Source organism: Bombus vancouverensis, chromosome 9 (assembly GCF_051014615.1).
Source record: "Bombus vancouverensis nearcticus chromosome 9, iyBomVanc1_principal, whole genome shotgun sequence".
NCBI classification, from domain to species: Eukaryota; Metazoa; Arthropoda; class Insecta; order Hymenoptera; family Apidae; genus Bombus; species Bombus vancouverensis.
In genome coordinates this window covers 9,746,233-9,771,595 of record NC_134919.1, presented here as the reverse complement: position 1 = coordinate 9,771,595, position 25,363 = coordinate 9,746,233, and the positions used below count along the sequence as shown (strand labels likewise).

At 31.9% G+C, this 25,363-nt stretch overlaps 2 protein-coding genes across 2 annotated transcripts; one reads left to right on the top strand and one right to left on the bottom strand.

Annotated features, from left to right (window-relative positions):
• Positions 1–2,567: 2,567 nt before the first annotated feature.
• LOC117163399 (trypsin-1) lies at positions 2,568–7,752 on the top strand. The gene is made up of 7 exons (XM_033345640.2): positions 2,568–2,765; positions 4,236–4,419; positions 4,753–4,915; positions 5,344–5,552; positions 6,571–6,773; positions 6,992–7,046; positions 7,637–7,752. Exons 1-7 carry the CDS (start codon positions 2,697–2,699, stop codon positions 7,750–7,752), a joined length of 999 nt encoding a protein of 332 aa, XP_033201531.1. The 5' UTR covers positions 2,568–2,696.
• A 1,254-nt stretch (positions 7,753–9,006) lies between these two features.
• LOC117163396 (soluble guanylate cyclase 89Da) lies at positions 9,007–23,690 on the bottom strand. Its single transcript, XM_033345634.2, has 13 exons — positions 23,306–23,690; positions 17,464–17,663; positions 15,996–16,189; positions 15,665–15,798; positions 14,333–14,569; positions 13,360–13,562; positions 12,692–12,799; positions 12,409–12,577; positions 11,561–11,704; positions 11,265–11,418; positions 10,841–10,950; positions 10,232–10,321; positions 9,007–10,153 (listed from the first exon to the last, which is right to left on the bottom strand). Exons 1-13 carry the CDS (start codon positions 23,345–23,347, stop codon positions 10,043–10,045), a joined length of 1,896 nt encoding a protein of 631 aa, XP_033201525.1. The 5' UTR covers positions 23,348–23,690; the 3' UTR covers positions 9,007–10,042.
• Positions 23,691–25,363: the final 1,673 nt, after the last annotated feature.

The window sequence follows — 25,363 nt, the reverse complement described above, 5'->3', positions numbered from 1 at the left end:
TTTATCTTTATACTATACATTATGTTTTCTTTTCATTTAATAATTGGATTATTATGTATTTAATTATGGAAAATAAATATTCTTTACAAACGAAGGCTATAAATGAATTACCAGTGGTAGAAGTTACAAACGTTAGTGTTCTGCGATTAATGAATACGATGGCTATCTATGTAGTGGCATTCTCTTTGCATCGAGAATATCTTTATTTGAAGCTTTATTTGATATCTTTATATCTTTATTTTTAATGATATTTGCCTCATTACGTTATTTTGCTGAAGTATACAAAAACTGGAATGCAACAGGTGCTTCACGCTACATTTGTATCATTAGCAATAAACATCTCAATTTAAACATATCGTAAAAACATAAAAGAATTAAATCAGATTAGTAATTTAATTGTACCATGTCCTGACCTAGGACATACTCATTGTTACCATACAAAGATATACTATAAGAATTATAGTGATTTGTCACAACTTTATCTTGTACACCATGCAATTAAATAAATTCATCGTAAGTACGACCTGACACTAATCGGTTTTATTTTTTCTAACAAATATATTATTACTACTGATATGTACATGGGCGCACGATAAGTCGAAACTGACATACAGAACTTAATCTTGCCCGTGAAAAAATTGAAATCAAGGTATCAATCTCGTCTTGGAGATACGTGTAAATGAGGCAAGGCTGTTGATTATGTTAGTTGTCAAAACAGACAATAAAGTGATGCCTCACCCGCATAAGGGTGCTATGACCCATATACCTTGATCCACTGTCATATATATATATTATATATATATATATATATATATATATATATATATATATATGTGTGTGTGTGTGTGTGTGTGTGTGTGTGTGTGTGTGTGTGTGTGTAATTTATATGTGATAGTGTTTAATCAATCAGTTATACCATTGATATCTTGATCTACTGTAACATAAATTTAATCCATAAATTATTGGGACAACTAGAAGCTAAATCTTTCGTCGATTTGAATATTGAACGACAGGGATTCCATAAACATAAAGTGCCGAGAATTTAATGCGGTGCAAATTATTATACATAAGGGTTATTCACCGTCCAATAATGACAATGACATCGCATGCCTGAAACTGAATGGCACCATTAAATTCAATACAGACATGAGGTTTGCTTGTCTGCCACAACCAGGTAACGTTCTAAATGTTGTATTATACAATGGTACGATAGCTTTATGCATGGCATAATCCAGAAATAACTTCTCATTCCTTGCGATATTTGTTTAAGATACGCATCCGAATGAGAAGTTTGATCTAATTCAAATTCGATTCATTTCAATGTAAATTCGATTCATTTCAATACAAAAATACCTATTTTGTCTAGTAAAATTTTATATTCCTTTTTTTGATAGACATGTTTAAATTAATTTGCTATACAATTTTTAAGGGAAATTTCACTTGTTATGAAATTGCTATAAATATTTTTTTTCTTCTTTAAAAGGACGAAATTGTTAAAAATTGAACACTATTCTATGAAAGAGAAAATTAAACTTTATGTGCTATTACTGATAAAAGTACCAAACCTTTCGATCTTATTGTACCTAGAAATATTTTTAAAAGAGGAACGGAAAAAATGTCTATTTTATTAAAAAAAACATATCAAAATCCATTTGTAGAGCTATATTATGAACAAAAGAACGCAACTCAGATAGTATGCAAGAAATGATGCTTTGGATTTGCATGAAGAACTATTGTAAAACTAAGTATCCGTCAAGACGATGTGCTGTGCGCTGGTACCGACAAGGAAGGCAAGAGTGTGCGCAAGATAATGACAGGTAAATCCCTTCCATCATTATTGTTAACATCTCGCTTTACAACGCATATGAATGAAAGTATTACGTCATTGTACATTTACCTTTACACACGACCGTGCATCAAACATTTATGTATCTATACGTGTGTCACTGAATATTTATCAGAAGAATGTGCTATTTAAATTTACTATTTTTATTTCTTTCATCTTTATTATGGTGATCGTGGTGATCCTCTACATATCAGTAATGACGACGTTTATCGAGTAGTTGATAAGATTTATGCTCTAGTGTTTCATAAAAAATGGAATTTTCGGTGAAACAGATATAAAGCGAGTGTTTCATAAATTTGAGTAATAGGTTTCAATAAATTTAGGTAATCCATATCTTTCTAAAAAAAAAAAAGAAAATAATAATAAGGAGATTACGTACTAAGATAACAGTAAATGATGATTATGCTGACAATAAATAGGAAAATAAGAAGATAGTTCATAGGTCTTAGTAAATTACAAAATTTCTATATATTTTGTTTATATAAGCGGTATACCATTGTTTAATATCGAATGGACAAACAAGATTGGCGAACCGTACAATCGACGTTGCAGGATTCCACCTATACTTGCGTCGTTTCCATACGCAATGTTGTTTGCCTGCGTCTGTAAATTTACATACGGTCAGCCTAAATTTTCACCTCAGCTACTCGCCAGTCCACTATTCCGTATAAATAAAGAAGTGACGAGCATCGTCGAAGTGTTGTGTGAAAGTGTACGTCGACCTGGTAGGAAGTGTAGATTCCGAGTCCGATTCAATCGGTTGCTCCCTTTTATTCAGTGGCCAAGCGGTACAGAATTCATAGTATTCGTTCCGTGTCAAGATAGTATTCGTTCCGCGATCGACGCGAACATGTGGATCCGTACGATATTCTGCGTGATCACTGTGTTCGCAGCAACGTGTGCCGTTAATTGCGAGAAAGTAAGTAACCGATTAATCGTGGTACATCGTTTACAAAAGATCTCGACACTTTCCCAAACTGTGCACGAATAATTGGATTAATTGAGTGAATTAACTTCTTATAATTAATTAAAAACATATATAATTGAAAACTAATTTATTGGTGAAATTTCGCGAGTCACGAGTTGTAAGTTATTCGTAGGATTTACAGATCATTACACTCTGTTGTTATGGATTATTTTACATAAATATGGATTATAGATACGTAAAAAGTCTTTGTTCCAATATTTTCTAAATTCAGAATTTATTTCTATTATATTCATTTTAAATATCGCTAATTTAATACATGCAAGAGTAGAATATATGAAACACTAATTGAAACTTTCGTACATTACTACATGTATTCCTTTAATTTATTTTTTATTCATACACGAAGGTAGAAAAATACATTAACTACATACAGGTGCATGATTGTACCATATATCCTGAAACATTTCATAATTTAAAGATATTTTCCGACATTACATATCTGTATTCTTTGAACACATAAAAATGAAAAATAAAGAATAGCCTTTCCCTTATCTGAAGAAACATTTTACCGTCCTGAAGTAAACTCGTCCTTGGAAAAGTTAAGATTGATGTTTGATAAAATAGGGGTAATGAAATTTAATGGCTGAATTGAATCACGAGTGAAGAATGATAGTATGAAATTCTTATAGGGTCATCCTTTCCTCTTGGGGAATCAAATGTAAGTTTTATCTTACGATTTATTAGAGTTTTGGTTTTATGTGAAGCGTTAGAGCTAACTTCATGGCTTCTTTTTCGCGAAGAATAGAATTTGTTATAATATTTATTGGGTATAATCTCTTACCGCTTTGCATATGTAATGAGAATTTTTATTGAGGACACATAACGGCAATGAAAGATGTTCAGATCAATGCTCTGTGTTTTTACAATCGTACGTTCGAATTTGAAATCAAAGATTGAAGTACACGCTTGCGTGTTGAATATTTATCGACTTCAATTTTTAAACATAAATATTCAAAATATAAATATTGCTCGATAAAATAATCCTTGTTCTTCTGAGGATCGCATTTCTTTTTAGCATGTGAAAAATTGATCTTTCCTTAGTTATTAAAGGTAGAAACACATTTTTCGGATAGTTTTGTGAAAAAGACATAATACACTAAAATTTGAACGATCAGTTTTATAGAAAATAAATACATTTATCGCATTTAGTTAATTAATAATATACTAAAGCATAATGTGTGAAGGCATTAATTATGACACATTTATATTAATATCTTATTCTGTATATTATGCAATTGGTTAATCATAAGTAATAATAAAGGCATTTTGCAATAAATATTAGAGATCTTGTTAAAATAAATATAAATTTTTCGCCTAAGATTCAGAGAAAGTACAAATTCTTGTTTCCAATATATTGTTCCTGCAAACAGCAAAAGGTGACATAAATATAAAAATTTATAGTTACGTTCGCCAATCCCCGTTGAAGAAGTTGACTTAAATGCAACGCAGTATAATATAGCAGCTACGGATGATAAAAATTTCTGGGAATGGCTGGCCAGTTTAATATCCGCTGGTGGATCCATAACAGTACCCGTGACAACAACTGAACTTCCGAGACCAGCGACTGAATCGTGTTTACCTTGCAGTGAGTTTAAACTCGAAACAAGATTATTTGTTCAATATTAAAAATTTGAAGATGTACAATAAATACTCTTTATGACTTATTTAATAGAGATCAATTTATATAAGTTTTTCATTTACAACTGTGTGATACATTAACATTAATATTGTTAATTAGGACTAAAGTAATATTAAATAAATTCAATAAAACAACAATAAAGACAGATAAATTAGATTCAAATAAACCAATGAATAAAAATTGGTGTTATTTTGTTTTTACTTATGCCTTTATTTTGCATTTAAAGAACATCACTTAATGAAATTAATTAAACTTATGTAATAATATGTTATTTTCTAGAATGTGGTTTAACGAACACACAGAAACGGATCGTAGGTGGTGTTGAGACCCAAGTTAATCAATATCCATGGATGGCATTAATGATGTTTAGAGGACGATTCTATTGCGGCGGATCTGTTATAAGTTCTCGTTATGTATTAACCGCTGCTCATTGTGTCGACAGGTGATTTCGTAATATTGTAGTATCCATATAGTAATTTATTATACACAATAATAATGTATATAGTATTATATAGTACATAATTATATACCGTAATAATGTAGCAACATCGGCAATGTCACTAGTGACATTAGAACAACTCGAATCATTTCGCTGTATCGTATACGATAATAGTTATAATAGGATTCTTACGCTACGTTGTTTTGAGATTATTCTGCAATTTGATGTAGAAATTTGTGACATTTTCGTTTCTCTTAATTTTAAACGATTTTTCTAAAAATAACAAAATAAAGAGTAGCAATTTTTCATTACATGTGGTGTAATATATATAACAATGACAGCACACGTGTGACACTATTTAATCGATCAATTATTCCATTGATATCTTGATCTATCGTAACATGAATTCAATCCATAAATAATTGAAACAGGTTCGATCCGAAACTCATGTTAATTCGGATATTAGAGCACGATCGCAATTCTACCACAGAGACAGAGATTCAAGAATTCAAAGTCGAGAAAGTGATCAAGCATAGCGGTTATTCGACGTACAACTATAACAATGACATCGCGCTCGTCAAACTGAAGGACGCCATTCGATTCGAGGGAAAGATGAGGCCTGTTTGCCTTCCAGAACGAGGTAACGTTCTAAATATTGCGATAGTCAATGGTATAGTAGCTTTGTGCATGATATAAATCATAAATAAATTTCCATTCGACGTGATATTTCTTTAAAATGCAGATTTAACAATAAGACGTTTACTATAATTCAAATTCTAGTTGCTTTGTTTGCTATGATTCATTCCAATGCAAATTCAAAAATATCTTTTCTTTTTATACTCGGGGAAATGCTCATAGACACCCCGCCGTTCTTCTGGGAAGCGGCGGGGTAGTGTCGGACTTGCCGACTAAAACCCTACGGTGGCCTACCTAACTCTTAACAGGAGTGCCCCGGAACCTCTTACGAATTGCTGTGGGAGCACTCCTGCGTCTTCTCCCATTCTGAGGGAGCCATTCCTTAAGCTTAATTTGGGCGTTGAGAGAGACCACACTTCTTAACACCATCCCCTGAACCGTCGTGCATGCACGAGGAGGACCCAGAACCTCCTCGGCATGACGATTACTATGATCACCTAGGGCGACGCAAAATCACCCTTCGACGCGGGGACGTACAAGGATGAGAAGTACTCACCCTCTTTTGCTCTGCCCGCTCCTTTGCGAGCATCGTTTTTATGGAGAAAAATTTCAAAAAAAAAAAAAAAATTCAGAAATATTTATTTGAATTTGAATTAATATTAATCTAGTAGAATTTGGGATGAATTACTCGCAATGTATTCATATGTAATGTATATTCATATCTTTTTCTTATCTTTGTTGGATAGATTTAGATTATTTTGATATACGATATTTGGGGAGCATTCCACTTGTTATCAAATTGTTATATATATCTTTTGTAATCGCAATAGAAGTAAAAGGTTAGATTATTAGAGATTAAAAGCAAAAAATGAAACCAATAGAGAGTACAATACTAACTTCCGTACTATTGCTAAAAATATAGTATTGTGCCTGCCCTTAATGCACCTACGAATATTAAAAAAAGAAACGAAAATAAAAAGTTCTAGTGTATTGAAAGAAGCACATATAAACTCCATTTTCAGCTAAAACTTTTGCTGGATTAAATGGAACAGTAACCGGTTGGGGCGCATTAGAAGAGGCTGGCTCGATATCGCAAACTCTGCAGGAAGTGACAGTTCCGATTCTCACGAATGCCGAGTGTCGCGCAACTAAATATCCGGCGCGGAAGATCACAGACAATATGCTGTGCGCAGGTTATCAAGAGGGAAGCAAGGATTCGTGTCAGGTAATAAAAGAAAAATTCCTTTCGTTGTTGCTTCTAACATCTTTTCGATTTACAACACGTACGAATAAAATTATTACGTTTTTATACATTTGCATTTACACATATACATTGACACATATACATACATCAAACTTTTGTGTACACGTTCGTCACTTAATATTAAAGAGAAAAATATGTTGTTTAAAATTATAATGTTTGATTTCTTCTTCTTTTATTAGGGAGACAGTGGTGGCCCCTTACATGTTTTTAATGACAACAGTTATCAAGTAGTTGGTAAGATTCGTGTTCTATCGTTTGATAAAGAATAGAAATTCGGTGGAAGAGATACAGAGTGAGTCATAAAGTTGCGTATTACATGTCAATGAAAGATCAATATGTTTCTGGAAAAACAAAGAGATTTCGAATTATAATCACAATAACAGCTATAGTGACAATAAATTGGAAAATAAGAAAACGATTAATATTAGTAAATAAAAATATTTTTCCACATTCCTATAACTGAGTATTATATACAAACAGATTAATTGCTAGTGACTCTGGAGAAAGGAAATCTACATATATTTATTTCAATTAAAAATATTTAATTAATAAACACCAACTTTCCAAATTCTTGTCCCAATGACAATTGCAGAAGATTGCATCTTTCTTAGTAAAATTACCAATTATTAATCTCAATCACAAGAGTAAAATCACAATAAAATTATCAGTGAGAAATGTGTTGATTTACAATCATATAATCGTAATGCAAAACAAATTCTTACTTCTCGATATACTTCCGGAATTCAGATTAAATTAGGATCCACTTTGTATCTCGTCCATTGTCTGTTTTATAGCTAAACGAATTTACACATCTAAATTCGCAGGAGTGGTATCCTGGGGCGAAGGATGCGCGAAGCCTGGCTATCCCGGCGTTTACAGCAGGGTGAATCGTTACCTCTCATGGATAGCGAATAACACCGAGGACGGGTGTTATTGTTAATTTAAACGATGAATAATAATCGAAAGGTCACGATACGTGTACAAGAATCTTGACTCATGTTTCGATTATTTTTCTATTCATCGTCCTGGCCGACTGAAAACTTAATACTCGCACGATTCTACGAGTGTATTTTTTAAAAGACTAGAATTCGTCCTCGTGGAATATTTCTTCCAGGAATTTAGGATTTTAACGAATTTTTATAGTCGACCATGAAACAATATGACTACAAGCTCAGCATATTTAATCTTGGTGGTCTTTCATTCAGTACTAAATTTATTTATCAACTATACATATATAGATTAACCCTCTATAATGTCAAAATTACGTATCTGTGTTTTTTAAATATTATTTTTCATATTTATTGTATCCTCTTATTACCAAGTAATCTATCAATAGCTATTGTTAATTTTTTGCTTTGATAAAGAAATTTAAGATTTTATATCTTAGAACTAAAGTTATATCGAAACTTTACATTATGGAATATGAGAAAATGATCAAAATTAGTAAATAACGAAATTTCAATATATTTTCATAGCTAGGCCGAAGCCAAATGAATTAATTATTAGTGACTGTGGGATGAAAAGAAAAGAAAGTATGTAATCATACGTAATTCTTAACTTTATTCTCAACTGTAAAGAAAGATAGAAGATTATAGAGGGATAAAATTAGTTTCATGGAGTTTACGAGAAGTTAAAAATAATAGCTAGCTTCGCGATCCGTTATTCTACGTCGATGCAGGCGAGACAATTGAAAATTAAGGCACGTATCGAGCGTCCGACTCGTACATAACATCGAACGCACGAGAAAGAAAGTCACCTGAACTTTCTCTGTTTTTTTTTCAACGTGGAATTTCGGTGAAAACTCACGTACCTGCTACCCAATCGCAGCATGATTTGTCGTGTCACGAAGAAATCAAACGCCTATCGTGTCGTTTGCGTTACTCGTTATACAGTGAAACGTCGATTGTTCTTCATTTAATATAAATTCGATTATTTAGACGATTGATCGATCGATTTTATGACATTAAATTCGTAATATTTTCCACATTTTAGGTAATTTAAATATTTATAACAATCTATACGTAAAATGTTCGATGATACTCAACTTTTAACTTGATTATAATTTTATCGTTGTAGTTTATTTATATTTGCGTTACAAACGAACTTTTTATATTGTTAATATTAAATAAAATTATTGAAATTTTAATCCCGATTGTTTGCAATTGTTTAATGAAATATTATCCTGTATAGCAACACATAATTTCTTTCTCCCCAGATAATTCTTTAAAATGATTTTTCTGTGATATTCTGAGACATAAGTTAATAATCTCCAAATGTTTTATTATATTTAACACAAACCATGCATTTAAGGTCTAACACCCATGTGTGTATCTTTTCTGTATAACGAACACTGTTTTAAATATGTACTAAAAATGTTATCAGTTTTTAAGATATTGAAGCTAAAAGGTAATAATAGTAAAAACAAGATATAACAGATATAGGTGTGAAAGAATTGATGTGGAAACGAAGAAAATAAAAAGAAAAGAAAATGTTGCTGGAGGAAGGATATAAAGAGCAATTGAGGAAGCTTAGCTCAGCAAACAGTCTCTTAAGCCTATAATATACCGGAGGTAGCGAGGAAAATAAGAAAGGAAAAAAGGGAGGAAATAACTAAAATGGGAGAAAAGTTCGTTTACTATCTTTTTGTAACTAAATTCCGTATCTTTTTCATCATTCGACGAATCATTGTATAAAACATTTACATTAAATAACATTGAAATCTATGAACGAGTAACACCTAAAAAATATTTGAGTAAACGCATATGCCACGATTATTCACGAACTATCATATCTCTATACATCACCATAAAACTAAAACAATCTAATCAATATGTCGATTGCACGCGTGATTGCACGTTAATAAAGTGATTCTGATTGTTTCTAACACGGCCCCCTTTAGTCAGAATATCCTATGCAGTATTTTTTCATTTTGTCAAAATATTTCATATATTTAATATATTTGAAATAAATGTCTTTTGTTTCTTCATCTTTCAAGTGAAATTACTCTACAGAGGGTGTTATGAATTAAATGTCTTGAATTGAATATTTTAGAATGAATAAAAAAGGAAAAAAATATTTATGGCACAAAGAAAGTAATCAAATTTTATTTTCCCTCAGTTTTTGTATGATAGAATGGATACTTTAACTAAGAGGGATCCAATCATTGAACCATAAAAAGAAGTATAATTAGTAAATAATTAGAATTATCTAACTCGCCATTTGACCACGTTTTAAATATCAGTGACTAGAAGTCCTTCCGGCTTAGTAGCTTGTTGCTCAGTCGATTTACCGTCCGTGTCTACTTTGTCGGATAACCAATAAGTTTCCATGTTACCTTTACCCTGCACGGAACAGTAAACCAACGAATTATACAACACGGTGTGCGGGAATCCCTAAATTAAACTTGCTGCGATACGAACCTTGACCCAAACCAATCCGCGTGATTCAACGTAATACCGATCCGGTGGTAATAACGCTTTCACATCCGACGAGATCTGCACCTTCCCAGGCTGAATCGTGAAAATGTTTAAACCACTATGTACACTGATAAATTTGAATTGGTCGAACATAAAAATCGATTGTGTCGTAAACATAGGCAATGAAAGGATAAGAATTTTTATTTCTTTTAAATTATGACAGAACAAAACGCAATGTAGAATAGGGTCTAAAATAGTATGTGTTGAATTATTAAGTGAGAGTACTAAATCTGGATAAGTTGTAAGTTCGAAATGGCTATATATGTCTCGAAATTTAATTGTGATTTACTTGTTTGTAAATTGTTAGAAATAATATGGAGTTTCTACGGCTGTATTTACTAGCGAGGTAAAACATAACATATTTTAAAATGTATAAAATTATATTAATTCAAGTAATTCAATTTTGGTAATAGTAGCACATAAATTCAATGTTTCTACCGCGTTCAATCCCTTCGTATAAAAAAGATTCACTCGTCTATTTAAATTTATTCTGCCTCGTTCTACTCATTCAATCCTTTCGCGGTGGAATTGACCATAAATAAATGAACTTACCAGACTAGTCGTTTGCATCCTAGAGGCAGTATTCACAGTGTCACCGAAAAAGCAATATCTAGGTACTTTGATGCCAACTACACCTGCTACAGCTGGTCCAGAATGGATTCCTAGGAAAGTAGAACACACTTGTATTATATTATGTTCGTTCTCGCTCAATTGCTCGAAAATATGAAAGAAAACCAGACTATCTGTCATAAAAACTAAGTCTACTTTGATGGCAACAGAAAAAAAAAGAAAAGAAAAGAGGATAAGACAGCAAAAAGAAAACGAAACATAAAAGATTTATTTCAAATGAATCTCGGGCTAAATTGTCTATATGACTTTTATTATCTGATAAAAAAGAAAAAAGAAAGAGAAAAATAAAAAAGAATTGAATTATAAAAATTGAAATATATTGGAAACAAATCTCGTGTTAAGTCACCTATACGAATTTGAATATCGACACCAGAGGGTAACTTAAGGGATCGGACGTGTTTCAGCAGCTGCAGCGAAACGTCTGCGATATTTTGCGCGTGATTTTCCGTTCTATCCGGCGCACCACTGGCTGCCATATAGACCCGGCCGACTGTTTCTACCTGTTGAAAGTCATGAAGGTAAAATATCTTGCGTTGAAACGTCTATAAAACTATCGGTGCATTCTGTTCTCGCGTGTATTTTTATTTTATTTTTATTCTGACAATAATGCAGTGGAGTGCTTAAATTACATATGAAACTCACTTTGTATACGTTAAATTCATCCATCAGCGAGTCGAAACAAGAAAAAACAGCGTTCATCGATGAGACAATGTCCATTGCACCTTCGATCGTTGAATAATCGAAGTCGCAAAGCTCGCAGAATAAGACGGAAATAGACTCGAATGACTATAAAAGGAAAAGAATATTGAAACACTAATCTATCGGACATCGAAGATTTTGACTCCTTGCTTTGTAACAATTAATTTTTTCTGTATTACAAATTTTTTATATTTAAAGTAATTAAATATGTGTATATAATAGCTTTCTATTTTAAATAAATTCTACTCTGTCATTTCATCTATTCGAAATTTCTACTCTCATAGCTTAACCCTTACACTGCATAATTAATTGCTCTAATTCGAAAAATCTCAATTTTAGAATAAAAAGAAGGTTCTGTAACCTTCTCTCTTTTTTATATCTTTCACGTTGTCAGCAGCTATACCGTCGTCAGTATCGTCACAATGGAAGAAAATATATTCTAATAGCTCGAGGATCAAAATCATATCCCTTCATGAATTATGGGCTGACGACTACAGTAAAATGTGGCAGCGTAAAGGTTAAAGTTTAACATGATCAATTACCATAATATTTCGAATAAAACTGATTACGGTACGGTAATATTTCGCAGAGATAACGTCCAATATTTATACAGTGTCCGTTATGCGAGCGACAATCGTGACAAAATCCAATATATGCATATTTATACACTTTGCTACAAAGAATGATAAAATATATTACAATAATATTTTGTAGACACATTACAATAATATTTTACGAGATCTTGAAAACGCTAAACACTCAAAATATTACTTTACAAGATCTTCAAATACCTCGCAAGTGCTTAAAGGACAAGCTCCAGCACGCAATCGATCAGCAACCGTCTGTGGGATCATGGAATACAAAAGCTCGTCACTCTTATTCTTCCAGCGATCCAGCAACGCGTAGCTGTTTTCCAATTCGGTTGATCTCTGCTCAGCCCTCTCAAACATCATCTCTAATCTGACATAACGCATCGAAACATATATGTATTTTGTCGATGACAATGTATCTAATTGAAACGAGTGGAATTATAGTTCAGTCAATCTTACCCGTAGTTAAAAAATAATATTGTACCTTCCGCAATGTTGCCATCCGGCGAGTACTAACTCACGACTCAAGCCATGAGGATTTAGGTCGTTCAGGTACAGGCCCATGTTAAGCAATTCGTCTAAACTGTTAATTCTGTCGAAGATATTTTGATTGTCTTATATTCTTACCGGCTTCGTTCTTTGGTATTTTGAGATGAGCAACTCAGAAGCCGTATTGATCAACTATTATACATGGAATATTAAAAACTCATATAATAGAAAAATGGTATGTCATTATTATCTAAAATTAGTTTTCGAATTATCTTATTTTAAATTCATTTAGAATTTTTTATTATTAGATATAGGATCAAATATAAAGATAAGAAATTAAGAGTATTATATCAAAAATTAAATTGTCAAAAAATACAAAGAAAAATACGAGCTAGTAATTTTAATAGAATCTTTTCACTCTTTATATAATTACGTACTAATCAATATCCATCCATACTTTTCCATTAAAAAATCCAATTTTCTTCTCACCATAAATAATCCATTTTAAACTTTTGAACGATAGCGTAGGTCACTATCTTTGTAAAAGTTGAATATCAATCACATAGTCATAACCAATAAAATCAATAAAATCGAGATAGATTGCATCAAGTTGACCAATTTAGCTTCTGAGAGGCTCATATATACATATGTTCGTCAACTTACAGGGGACTACATAAGAAAATAATTGCTTTAAGATCCTCGATATATCTCATTTGACCTTTCAATAGTATGCTCCTGGCTCCTTGACTGCCTCGCCTATCCAATCCCGAGCTGGTGCTTGGGGTATTGTCCGAGTTAGATGAAGCATCGTTATCGTTTAATCTGACCAGCTCCAATTCGAACATCACAGAATGCAAGTACATCACCTGTCCATATGCAGGTAAGTTATCACTTTGTCGAAGACTTTGATAAGTATGGATGCCAATTAAGGAATAAATTGTTAATGAACTTATTAAGGAGGAATTAATTACGATGGTTATGTTGCGAGAGAGTAACTAAGACGAGCTTTTCTTAAGAAGATAGTAATGAAATATTATTTTCTTGGAAAGTATGTAGACTTTTATAAAACTGATAAAATACGTAATCAAGGTTCCTTGTTGATTAATTTATTAGTTAGTACGCGGAGTAATGGCGATGATATTGAGAATTTCTACTTTAAATTTTACGTATGAATTTTTATATATATTGAGAATTTAAAGTAGAAGTTTACAATATTAATGAAAACTTTATGAATGTTTAGGTAAATTCATAGTGAAACTTAAGCAGAAATTTTCTTCACCCATTAAATATTACTCCTACGTGTTTTTAGTGTTACTTGGAAGAACTATGCTTTATAAAGTATGTAAAAATGTAATTTAATTTAATGTCCCCTTTCGTTTGACAAAATCATTAATTTGTAAAACAATGTAGTATAATAGTAATTGAAATAAATATAAGTTTAGAAGCGTTGAGAATTATTTTCCAAACGTGTAACTTTTCGAAATAGAAAGTTATATCAGCTCAATATGAAAGACCCTTATACGAAAAGACATTTTACATGGATATGAGATATAGTTATATAATGCAATATCCTTATCCCTTAACTTCAAGAAAATTAGACACTTTCTGCTTTATTTGTCATAAAAAGCTCCCTTACATTTCCCCACGTGAAAGATATCCCTTTAGGCCTACGAAATTTAAAAACATCCGTGACGTGTTTATTCAAAATGGACGAACTGCCACCCCATGCTTGCAGGAGTTTATCACCGGCCCCCAATATCTTCATGTCTTTGTTGATTACCACTCCAAATGGGAAAAGACGTAAAAGGAACGATATTGACACCGGTGCTAATTCACGGCCAAGTGGAGTTTTCATACTGTTGTTCTTTGCGATCTAAGAACGTGAACATGAATAATTTTAAAGTTTAAGTGGAGATATATATGTAAATACAAAGAAAATAAAAAATAATTTTATTTTATGAAAAAGCATGGAAATTTTATATCGAGTATGGCGATGAACATTGTAAGAGCTAGAATAATTTATTCCAATGTTCTAAACTAAAATCTTAATAGTTTTTTAAATTTACATTTTATATAGAGGTTTTATATTGATTAAAAATAATTCCTTTTTATTAGAACAAATAGTTAGTAAACGATACAAAATTTTCATTTTAACTCCCCGCCAGCAATATAGGTCGTTAAGGTCCAGACGAAATTTTTATTGTTTAATTTCTCCCAAACGAAGGTGTCAGATAAAAAAACTTACATCTACAGGACTCTGACTGAGTAAATACTGTTTGCTTCAGTAGACCCGATTCAGTTCTAAATACTACGAGGGTAATATGAGCACCATACCTTCAACGACTCATATTGCCGCCCACGTCATTTTAATGTCGCGTAATTTTTTTTTCATTTCCATATATAATATACTAACCTCTTAACGGTCAGTGTCTCATCTGGCTTTTATGTTCCTTATACTTTAATAAGTATGAGATACACAGTCTTTCTTTCTCAACGCGTGTCTCGTGTTATTTTTCAATAATAAATAATCCACTCAAAAATCCCGCAAATATAGATCTTAAAATGATTATACTTTTCTAAGGGTTGAGAAATTTCTTGATATTTTTTCGAAAGATCATAGTCTTATCGGTAAAATCCTATAATAGGTTCTTAAAGTATTTGTTTATTACGAAATTGTGTACTTTCAAACAATTTCCCATTTTTTCACAACTTTGTGTCAAATTTTTATTTTTATTGGAAAAAGATTTAAACATTTGGCTGAAGTATCACTTGTATGGTAAATTAAAGACTATGATAAGTATCTGAGAATTTTTTTAGATATTTTTAAAGTTGAAAACAGTAAGAAATTAGGTCAGGGATTGGAAGGCCCATAATGCCGACCGGCTTAGTATTGCCGACGAGGGGTTAATTATTAAACTATAACTTATACGTATATAATGGATTGAAATATTTCTATGTAATTACTCACGTATTCACGATTGTCGAAATCAATTCTAAATTTAACCATTACACTTCTGGATCCAGGGATATTGTTTGAACTTCCTAATACTCGTATGACTAAATCTGTTTCGTAAAGCTCTTTCGCTATTTGAAATAACTGACCTAAGGAAAAATATGAAAGTGAACCTTTGTTGTATATTTTGTAACTAAATTCATATCGATTTTATCTTGTGAAAAATAATTTCTTGCATCTTTTAGATTTTATTATGTATATATATATAATATATTATAAGCGAAAGTTAAAGTAGAAGCACTCATAAAGAGTAAAAGACTTATCTTAAAAAGTTGTGTTATCTTACCCATAAGATAGTGCGTAAATCCTTTCCTGGTGCTTCGATAAACTAACACCACACCCTGTGGGTCGACGTGTGTAGTGTACATCGAAGGACTTTTCATACGTGGATACGTGAATCTCATTTGCATGTGAATATTGTCAACGTTTTGTAGAAAGTCACAAAAATAACGACCAGTGGCTTTTATCATGCAGGCATATCTGTGACAAAGATAATAATTACTATTGAATTTTAATCCAGAAGAATCTCAATTTTACTTTTTGAATATTTGGAAGAATGGAAACGGCAGTGACACGAAACAAGGATTCTTATACAATTCGAAAGAAATGTTTTATCAACCCTTGCATTATCAGAAATTCACATCAAAATAAAATTCGTTTAGTTCCACTAAAAAAAAAAAAAAAAAAAAAAGAAAGAATAAATATATTTCGAATGAATTAAAATGAATTTCTTGTTACAATATATTTCTTTAAAACTTTCTATACCAATATTCTTTAGTAATAATTTTAAAGCTTGATTGATTATTCGGATGGTTAAAAAAAGATTTATGAGTTACAACCACGTTCTATGTTCCATATTCAAATAATTCTCCCTCTTGAGACATTGAAAATTGATAAAACAGTATACCACATGATTCTGGTTGCATAAACTATAACAAGAACAAGTATATTATAGAGACAATCTAGCAAATAGTTTTCAACTCTATTGCAACACATAGTTCTCTTTATTTTCATCGAGTAAGAACAAAAAGCACAGTAAAATAAGATGAAACATTTGATGCAGGTAGTGGTAAATACGCCTTTTGATTGCCCGAGGAGTGGTTTGCTAATGATGCCAACTGGAGTATCGACTCAAATGCAACAAAATATTAATCGAAGCTTTTAATTGATCTTATGCTCGTTCCCACAGGTAATAATTAATTCTACATCACGTAGTTCTCGATGTATAATAGTAATTGGTTCGTTTAATTAGCCAGAACCTGAATTCAATATCGTGGTACGAGCTCTATTCAATCAGGCATGTGTTTCAACTTGTGCGACCGTAAATGACTTCGACTTTGTTGATATTTAAACGTCACAATTACCTTCCATACCTCCAATTTTGCAACACACCAAATATGTTTCTAAGAATTTCTTTTTCTATCCACATATTATATTTCCTTCATTTTTAACCTATACATTATTTTTCTTTCTTTATGTCTTTCTTTGGAGTAACATAAAATTGTTTAGTACAAACTAGACAAACAATAAAACAAGCATTTTCACACATTTTATCTACATATTACGTTTATCTAGGTTTCAATTATCAATCATACATGCTATTGATATTTTTACATTTATCATTAGAGCAATGTAGAATTGTTTCACACGAATTAAACAAGCAATATATTTCTTTACTCTAAAGGAACTTTTTATCCCACACTTGGTATCTTTAGATTGTACATGACTCATAAAACATCAGAAAATTCACTTACCCTAAGTTGCTAAAAAATCTAACGAAACACTTCCCAAAGAATTGCATTACATCCTCCACGGATTCGCCATTGCATTCGGCTAATGCAGCAGCTAAGTTGGTCATAAGCTCGTCGGGATACGTTTGTCGCGTGTTGAAAACCATATGTTTGCAATCAGCTCTTTCCAGGAGCTGAAGCCACACATCCTCGCCGTATTCTAACTGTAACGAGAATTTGATGGCTTTGTCATTATTAGCATTCTTCCTGAACAAACTTTTTCCATCCTGGTTATATTACTTTCCATATTACTTTCTTTCACATTTTTCTTTTTCTTAGAGAATCATTTTATACCAGTCTTAGAAATTTTATTTTAGAAAAATTGTATTACGTAATATAACGTTATAACGAAAGCCACGTAGTGTGAAGAGTCAGTGAAAACGTTATTGTAAATTTCATTTACATTTGGAATTTCAAAATGTAATACCATAGGAAATTTTAATGTTCTAAAAAATATAGAAAACTTTTTATAAAAATGTAATATGTTATAAAATAAAAATGTCAAAGTGATATATTAGTTTCTCAGACAAATGATCTTTCACGGTTCAACGTGTCGATGAAGAACGTGGAAAAAATTTTATTTTTTTCACGCAGATTTTTGTGCCACCAGATGATTGATTTCCGATAAAAATGGCTCAAGAACGGTGAGAAAAGACAATATCAAAGGATAAAACGTTTAGCTGTTTTTATTATGCTCCGGGGAATATTTCACCCTTCATAGTTCCTATTGTTTCCACGTCAGGAAAAACAAAGAGCGAACTCTGTACTATGGAACTCGTTACGTCATTTATAAGTAACGACTTTATATTCGCTGTACTTAATTTACCATGAATCAAGTTGCGGGACACGTATATTTCTTATCCTAAAATTAATAAAATTTTCTTCATTAGTTTCTTTGAAAAATGCTGTTGGACATTATTTACATGAAACTCATTTATAAACATAGAGATATTGAATTTATTAGGTGTAAGAAAGAATTCTATACTTTTATGAATACAATGTATCTTCATTTTTAAGACTTTTAAAATTTCAATCATTCAAATATTTTTCATTTAAGTTGATAACTTTTTCCATTCGTTACATGTATTGATTAATTCTTTATTGTTGCTCTTTCACGTCGAACTTTTAAAAACATTGACACGTGGCTCATTTTTAAACTTCCTTTCCTTCCTCTGATATCATTTTCACAGACTATTACTTTTTATGTGTATTGTACTTTATCGACTATATCTTTACTGATATCGGATGACAAATAAATATGAGAAAATATTAAAAGATTATAGTTACAATAAGGACAAGAATAAACTGTTAACCGATTATTTACATTAAAGTTAAAAGAAAATAATATTTCAACAATTTCAAATCAATTTTTATTAATAAAACAAAAATTTGAACAAGCACATTTACTGTCATTGTTTTCTTAATCTTTTTTTGACTTATATTTTAAAAATTTAACGTCAGCCGTACACAGATATGTTAAAAAGTTTTAAAGAATCTCACTCTGTTTGACTGCAAAATTAAAAGTACAGGCAGAACCTTTTCTGCACCTAATATTTAATACTGATCATATCTATAATTCTATTCTTTCCACACATTGATAAGTTACAAAATCAAATAAAATACACAATTTTATTTATTAGATCTCATTATGTGATATATGAACTCATTAGTTTAATTCGTGTCTGTTCTTTTCTACAAGTGATTAATTTGATATGCACAAAGTACTTATAAAATGAACTACAATTGGTACGCTTAATATTAAAAATTCATTACTACATTTCACAGAACGATCACTTAATACACATGTGTATATCGTTAAATGTACAAAATGTTGTTCATTCTACATATTCACAAGAAATTGATTCGCGCAATCAAGCCAATTTCTAGTTCCCCGTAGAATAATCAATGCTGTTTCCGACATAATGACTTTAGTCACGAAAATTAATATCGTCTTCACACTAATGAGACCTCGTGAGATTTAACATGTCAAATGGACACGCAAATTTTTCAAATAGAACGAATCGTCAATGTTTAATTATCAAATATCAATTAAACACTGAGTTATGCACAAGTACAACTTTTATCGTATATTTTAATTCTATCAGCCCTCGGTACAATAATTACTTTGCCTCATAAATTATGTACAAACGATTTTCTAAGTTTTAATGGGACGATTTTCTAATTTTGCGATCAAATGGTTGTCTACCTTTTTAATCAAACGATTCTCTAATACTATGTCCAAGGGACTTTTAATTTTTTAATTAAATGATTTCCTAACTTTCAATCGATCGATTTAATACCTCTAAAGATTGCAATTACCTTGTAGAATCTCTTCAAGGAATTAATCAAGACGACGCGACCCATGCATGCTAACAGAGATAGTGTAGCTAGCTTTCCTCTTACATAAAATTTATTCCTTAAAGTTGCCTCGTAGTTGCAGAAACTTCAAACGAGATATTTGCTTTCGTAGATATTTACCGAAGGACAGTGAACAATAAATAATAAATTGTTGACTAAGTGGTCGTCATTGATACAAAAGTTATTTAGAAAAACAAATTAGCGTCCTTAAGTGACGGAAGAACGATGCTATTTTTAAATCTTCGTACAATTAAGGCGTCTTACCGAAAGGAAGTCTGAATCCATCCATATTCAGGTAGCTCGTTTGTTGCGTACCTTCAAACCATTTCCTTCGGCCACTACGTGACTCTTTTTGCAACGACTGATTATTTTCGGACGATACAATAAATCAGCCACTTGCACTCCGCTTGATAAACACATCGATATACACGATCGTTCAAAAGTATCCAGACACTTGCTTATTTTTGACACAATATACTTTCATTATAAAATTATAGATAGATCGAACTGTACTGATTTTGTTCTTTTTGGCCACCATACTTACGTGTAATTGAGCTATTAAATTGCCCAAATCAAAAAGTTAATATAATAATTAATAATAAAACTATTGTTTATGATCGTCACACTTTAAACTATTTTATTATTTAACAAGCTTGTGCCTCAGGTTCTTTCATTTCTAAATGAAGGATCATAGGAGGAAAACATAAGATAAGTATCTTTTCGTTCATTTTCTGATCTTTATCTTTAGTCACGAAAATCCATGCTCTAGTCATTCATTTATAAAACTTTCGTTAAATTTAAATATGGTTACTGTAAGTCGACTAAGTATTCAAATATTTATGAACTGCAGTGTAAGGCAGTTTCATTTTGTTTGTATGACTGAAAAGGGTTGAGATTTGCAAAGGCAACAGTTGCTGAACAAGGAGAGGCAATTTTTCCGAAAGCACAATTCTATGGTCGCATTCGATCGTTTTGCTCCGGAAACGGGGAGGATTAAAAACTCGTGCAGGAATCAGGATATTTATTTCAGTCATCGATACTTAAACAAATTGGGATACTTTATCAAGATGATTAAGAACGGACGTAAATCGCCGAGACTGAGAAAAGGAGGATATTGGAGAAAGCTATCGCGTTGCAGATCGGATCATGTTTCTTTATGATTTCTATTCCCAGAGAAATTCTTTTCGATTAATTTCATATTCCCTCAAGGTGTTCTATCGAGCGACTTTTAGTCTGTATTAATTAGTTTCCAATTATATTTGTTAGATAAATGTAGGCATTAATTATACACACTATTGTTTGCGAGTACTGAGTCACGAATTATGCTGTATTTTGTAAGAATTTAATTGTTAAATAATCTGTGATAATAAAACTATTTTATGATCTTTCGGTTATAAATTATATTTAGAGGATTCAAGTAAATTGTACAGATATATAACTTTGAAGGCCATTTACGTATCCATTCAGACTTAAAGGTTTAGTTAAATTAAATTAAAAAAATGAAATTATTTTATAATCTATTCTAAATGATGATTACATGCGATAGAAAAAATTTGTAATTATTAATTACTAGAATGCATAACTATTCATCTGCTACATTAATTTAGGAAACTCTTTGCTTACCTCTTGGTAAGAAATAACATTTAGCGAAGTAGAAAAGACTGTAAAGGTTTATTTCGAATACTAAAAACTTTATAACGCAATGCGGTATTTGTAGCAGTAATAATAATTCTATAGAATGATATACAGTCGTTGTAGAAGGTAGTAGATCTCTAAAAGAAATTGATAAAAGAAAATTTATGTGTACCATTAACTGCAAAGTAAGAACTAAAGAATACTTTCTTTCATTTTGTATAATAAATAATCGATATGATTTCGCTTTGCATTTTACACGTTATTTTATAACTATAAAACTACAACAATACGTGAAAGATTTGTTCTCGACCTAGTATACAGATTCATTGCACATACTTTCAAATACCCCTATGTTTTTCTTACAAAATTGATGTACATATATCTACTAAGATAACAAAGTTTGACATTTCATAGCAAAGTGGTACGCGCATATATAGGAATAAAAAAGTAATGACATTTAATAAGGAAAAAAACTATTGCATTTAGAGAAACTTTCATTATCAGTTTAACTGGTACGAATCGAAGTGATCAACATCAAATATACAGGGTAATGCTAAAAATCAAGATGGGTCACGTTTCTTTAAATATAAAAACGAAGTACCATAAAAGATTTTGATTATCGGGAATTAGATATTATTTTTATAAGTCATCCTATTGTTACTTGTTAGAATTGTGTTTAATGTTTCATATTTTTGTTTTATAGAAGTGCGGCACTTACATTTAATACAATTATATTTAATTATACTTCTAGATTTTAAGTTATTCATCGAACTAGGAAACAGAAATGAACCTATATGTATACTGCATACGTTACCAAATATTTACATTCATGTCTGTAACAGGAAATATTTAAACACGGACATAAATAACTCGCGAAATATATAAAACATAAAACAAGATATTCCTCACTGACAAAGAATTCTGTGGATTTTATTAAAAAAAAAAAAGATACAATCATAACTTATGAAAAATTTGGACGCAAAAATGCACATAATACGCAGAAATATAGAAAACATCCAAAGCAGAATAGTCGTTATAATATTTAATACACAACATGAATCACCATTTACGTTCCACCTTTTTTAGGTATGTTCACAAAAATAGGACTTTTTATACGTGTATATCCGCAATTTATAAAGAGCACGTTTATTCATCTTACTGTTACGTATCTTATTAAAGAAATAATAACAGTTCAGAAGTGTCCTTCTAGCAATATTCTGTCCCTAATTTTGCTCAACTCTCACAGTCCTCAAGTTTCTATCTCTGAATTTCGTTTTAACAAACAAAAAGACTTCTAACATATCAAATAATTCTCAACAAAAAATAAAAATTAGAAACCACGCGTATCAACAATTATTATTCAATTTCTTCCTGAATCTTAACAATAATTTCTTAATAATAGGAAAGCAATTAACTTTAAGAATAACTGAAAGAACACAACAGGGTTAAAACGCGGGCCCAGTTATCACACTAATCCTGTACAGCGGTGCATGTGCTTCCTGCCCTGCTATTTCCTTCTTATCTCACCATGTAATAACTACATTATTTTGGATCAAGGAATACCGCTGATTGTATCAATTCTCTTTCAACTTTCAACTCACGCACACCGTTTTAACTGCCTGACACAATCGAATACCTAAACGTAATCGAACGCTAACACACGTTGATTCAGGATAACAGAGGAGGTACCATTCAAACACGGATGAGGAACGAGAATAAACAGGATCTTCGGGTACTGGTTTAGCGAAAAGCGTAGCACTCACACACAGAGTTGTCTATCTTTTTCTCTTTCTTTGTACATACGTTTACCGACCTGCACAAAGTGCTGCACACTCTCCAACAGCATACCGTACATTGTTCCGGCTGTTTCCGCGGTATTACTTCACCAAGTGACGTACGCATTCATAAGGAAGCAGCTCGTGCCCGGAATTGGGAAAATGCGATCTTTCGCGATCACGACGGTGTTTCTGAGCGCGGAACGTCGGTTGCATCGTCGCGGCGAACGCGTCGCACCGCCGTCTTCCAGTCAAGTGTTTCGCGCCATTACCATGCCAGTTGCCATATCAGATTGCGCTTTTATTATCTCTCTTTACGAGAGAGTGAACACAGAGAGACTGGTCCGGCTCGACGGCGCGCTTAACTTTGAGTTTCAACATTGTGCCGACGGGGGTTCAGACTCGGGAAGGGTGGTTAGGATTCACGCCGACTGCGTGCGCAGCATGCTGGTTCTTCAGCTTGCTTCCTAGCACCTTTGGACACCTGTTCATCTTCCGATAGCGTACGTACACCTGGGAATTGTTTCCCTTACTTGTCAGAAATTCTGACGTATGCGATGACAGTAAGTTATATGTATGTAATATACGTTGGTCTGATCTCATTCCTGTCAAGGTAGTACGTGAAATGTCAAAGATGATAGCTGAAAACGTAGTTTTTGAAGCTCGACGCCTTTACATTTAACGGGTGAAAGTGATTTCCTAAATTAAGTATGTGGTTGGTTCTGTTGAATGGTTTTTCTGACAATGAGAAACGCCTTAAGAAATTTAATGGATGCAATTTATATATAGGCTGATCCAATCTTCTCTATTTTGTAAAATATGTAAAATATTGACTAGCGATTTTTGGAGGTTGAAGTTTTTAAGTTCAGCAGGCAAAAGTGAGTTTTAGGATTGATTCAATTTGAAATTAGTGGAAATTTGGAGAATTCGGTTGTGTAGTATGCTTGATAATGAGAAAGATTCCAGGAAATGCGATGAATGTAATTTACACGTAAATTGACTAAATCTTTTTTCTGCGGAGCTGATATGTGGGGTACGAAAGACAAAATAGTGACTGGAATCCTATTTTTTGAAAAACAGATGAAAGTGATGTTTTGATGCAACTTTAAAAGTTGGAAGGTTAAGACCGGGCTAGTAGTTTAGTCAAATAGCAAATAAAGCCGAATTGACACTGTTGATTCATCGAAAAACATCGATTGCATCTTTGTTTCATCCGTAGTGATTCTTCAAAGTAAACAGTGTATGTTTACCTTTGCATGCTATTTGACGAAACTGCTGACTGTGTTTGAACTAGCCTTTAAATTAATGAAGATTGAAAGAAGTTGATTTGTTTGAATAATTTGTCTAACAAAGAAAAGCAGCTGAGACGTAGTTTGTAAATATTGAAGATTTAAATTATAATAGCAAATAGTGACGTAGGTATGTGTAATGCATCGATTAATAAAGTTTAAGGTTAGTAAGAATAGAGGAAAGTTCATTTAATTGGATTATTTTTCTGAGGAAACTTCTAAGAAGTATGATAAAAGATCTACTTACTTACGTATATCTATATATGTATCTAATATTTCTTCTCTAATCTTCTCTAATCTACCTAGTGAATAATAACTATACGCTAATCTGACTTTTCGTGTCAAGATATTTCGTGGGGAGCAAAGATTTCAGTTAGAATATAGTTTTTGAACTTTGAAACTTTCAAGTTGAGCAATTGGATGTGTAATATTTCGACTGAGAAATTAAGTTTAAAGTTGGTAAGAATGGAGAGAAGTTGGTTTGTCTGGCTAAATGAGTGGCTTATTCATTAAGCATTCTGTCCTTTGTCCTCTCTTGAGACGATTCGTATTATGACTTTGGGGTTTAGTCCCTCTATTTTAGTAAATAGAACTCAACGTATGCTTCGCGTAAACGCAATCTCATTATCAATTCAGATTAAAATTTAATCGAAATTGCTACCTAAGGTGAGCTTGACGTCTGAGATTCGATAAATTATTTAGCTTACCATGTACTATCCAATATAAAGTAGTTCATGCACGATGAAGACACAGGCTACGTAATACATACAGATCTATTTAATATAAAATCTAACGTTTAATATATTT

Bases quoted from the DNA above. Each gene is read 5' to 3' on its own strand.
- LOC117163399 (XM_033345640.2), top strand. From the start codon at position 2,697: ATGTGGATCCGTACGATATTCTGCGTGATCACTGTGTTCGCAGCAACG. The intron at 4,916-5,343 runs GTGATTTCGTAA...TAATTGAAACAG, and splicing joins GCTGCTCATTGTGTCGACAG to GTTCGATCCGAAACTCATGT. The intron at 6,774-6,991 runs GTAATAAAAGAA...TTCTTTTATTAG, and splicing joins GAAGCAAGGATTCGTGTCAG to GGAGACAGTGGTGGCCCCTT.
- LOC117163396 (XM_033345634.2), bottom strand. From the start codon at position 23,347: ATGTACGGTATGCTGTTGGAGAGTGTGCAGCACTTTGTGCAG. The intron at 16,190-17,463 runs GTAAGTGAATTT...TCTTTGTCACAG, and splicing joins AGATTTTTTAGCAACTTAGG to ATATGCCTGCATGATAAAAG. The intron at 14,570-15,664 runs GTGAGTAATTAC...TCACGTTCTTAG, and splicing joins ATTTCGACAATCGTGAATAC to ATCGCAAAGAACAACAGTAT.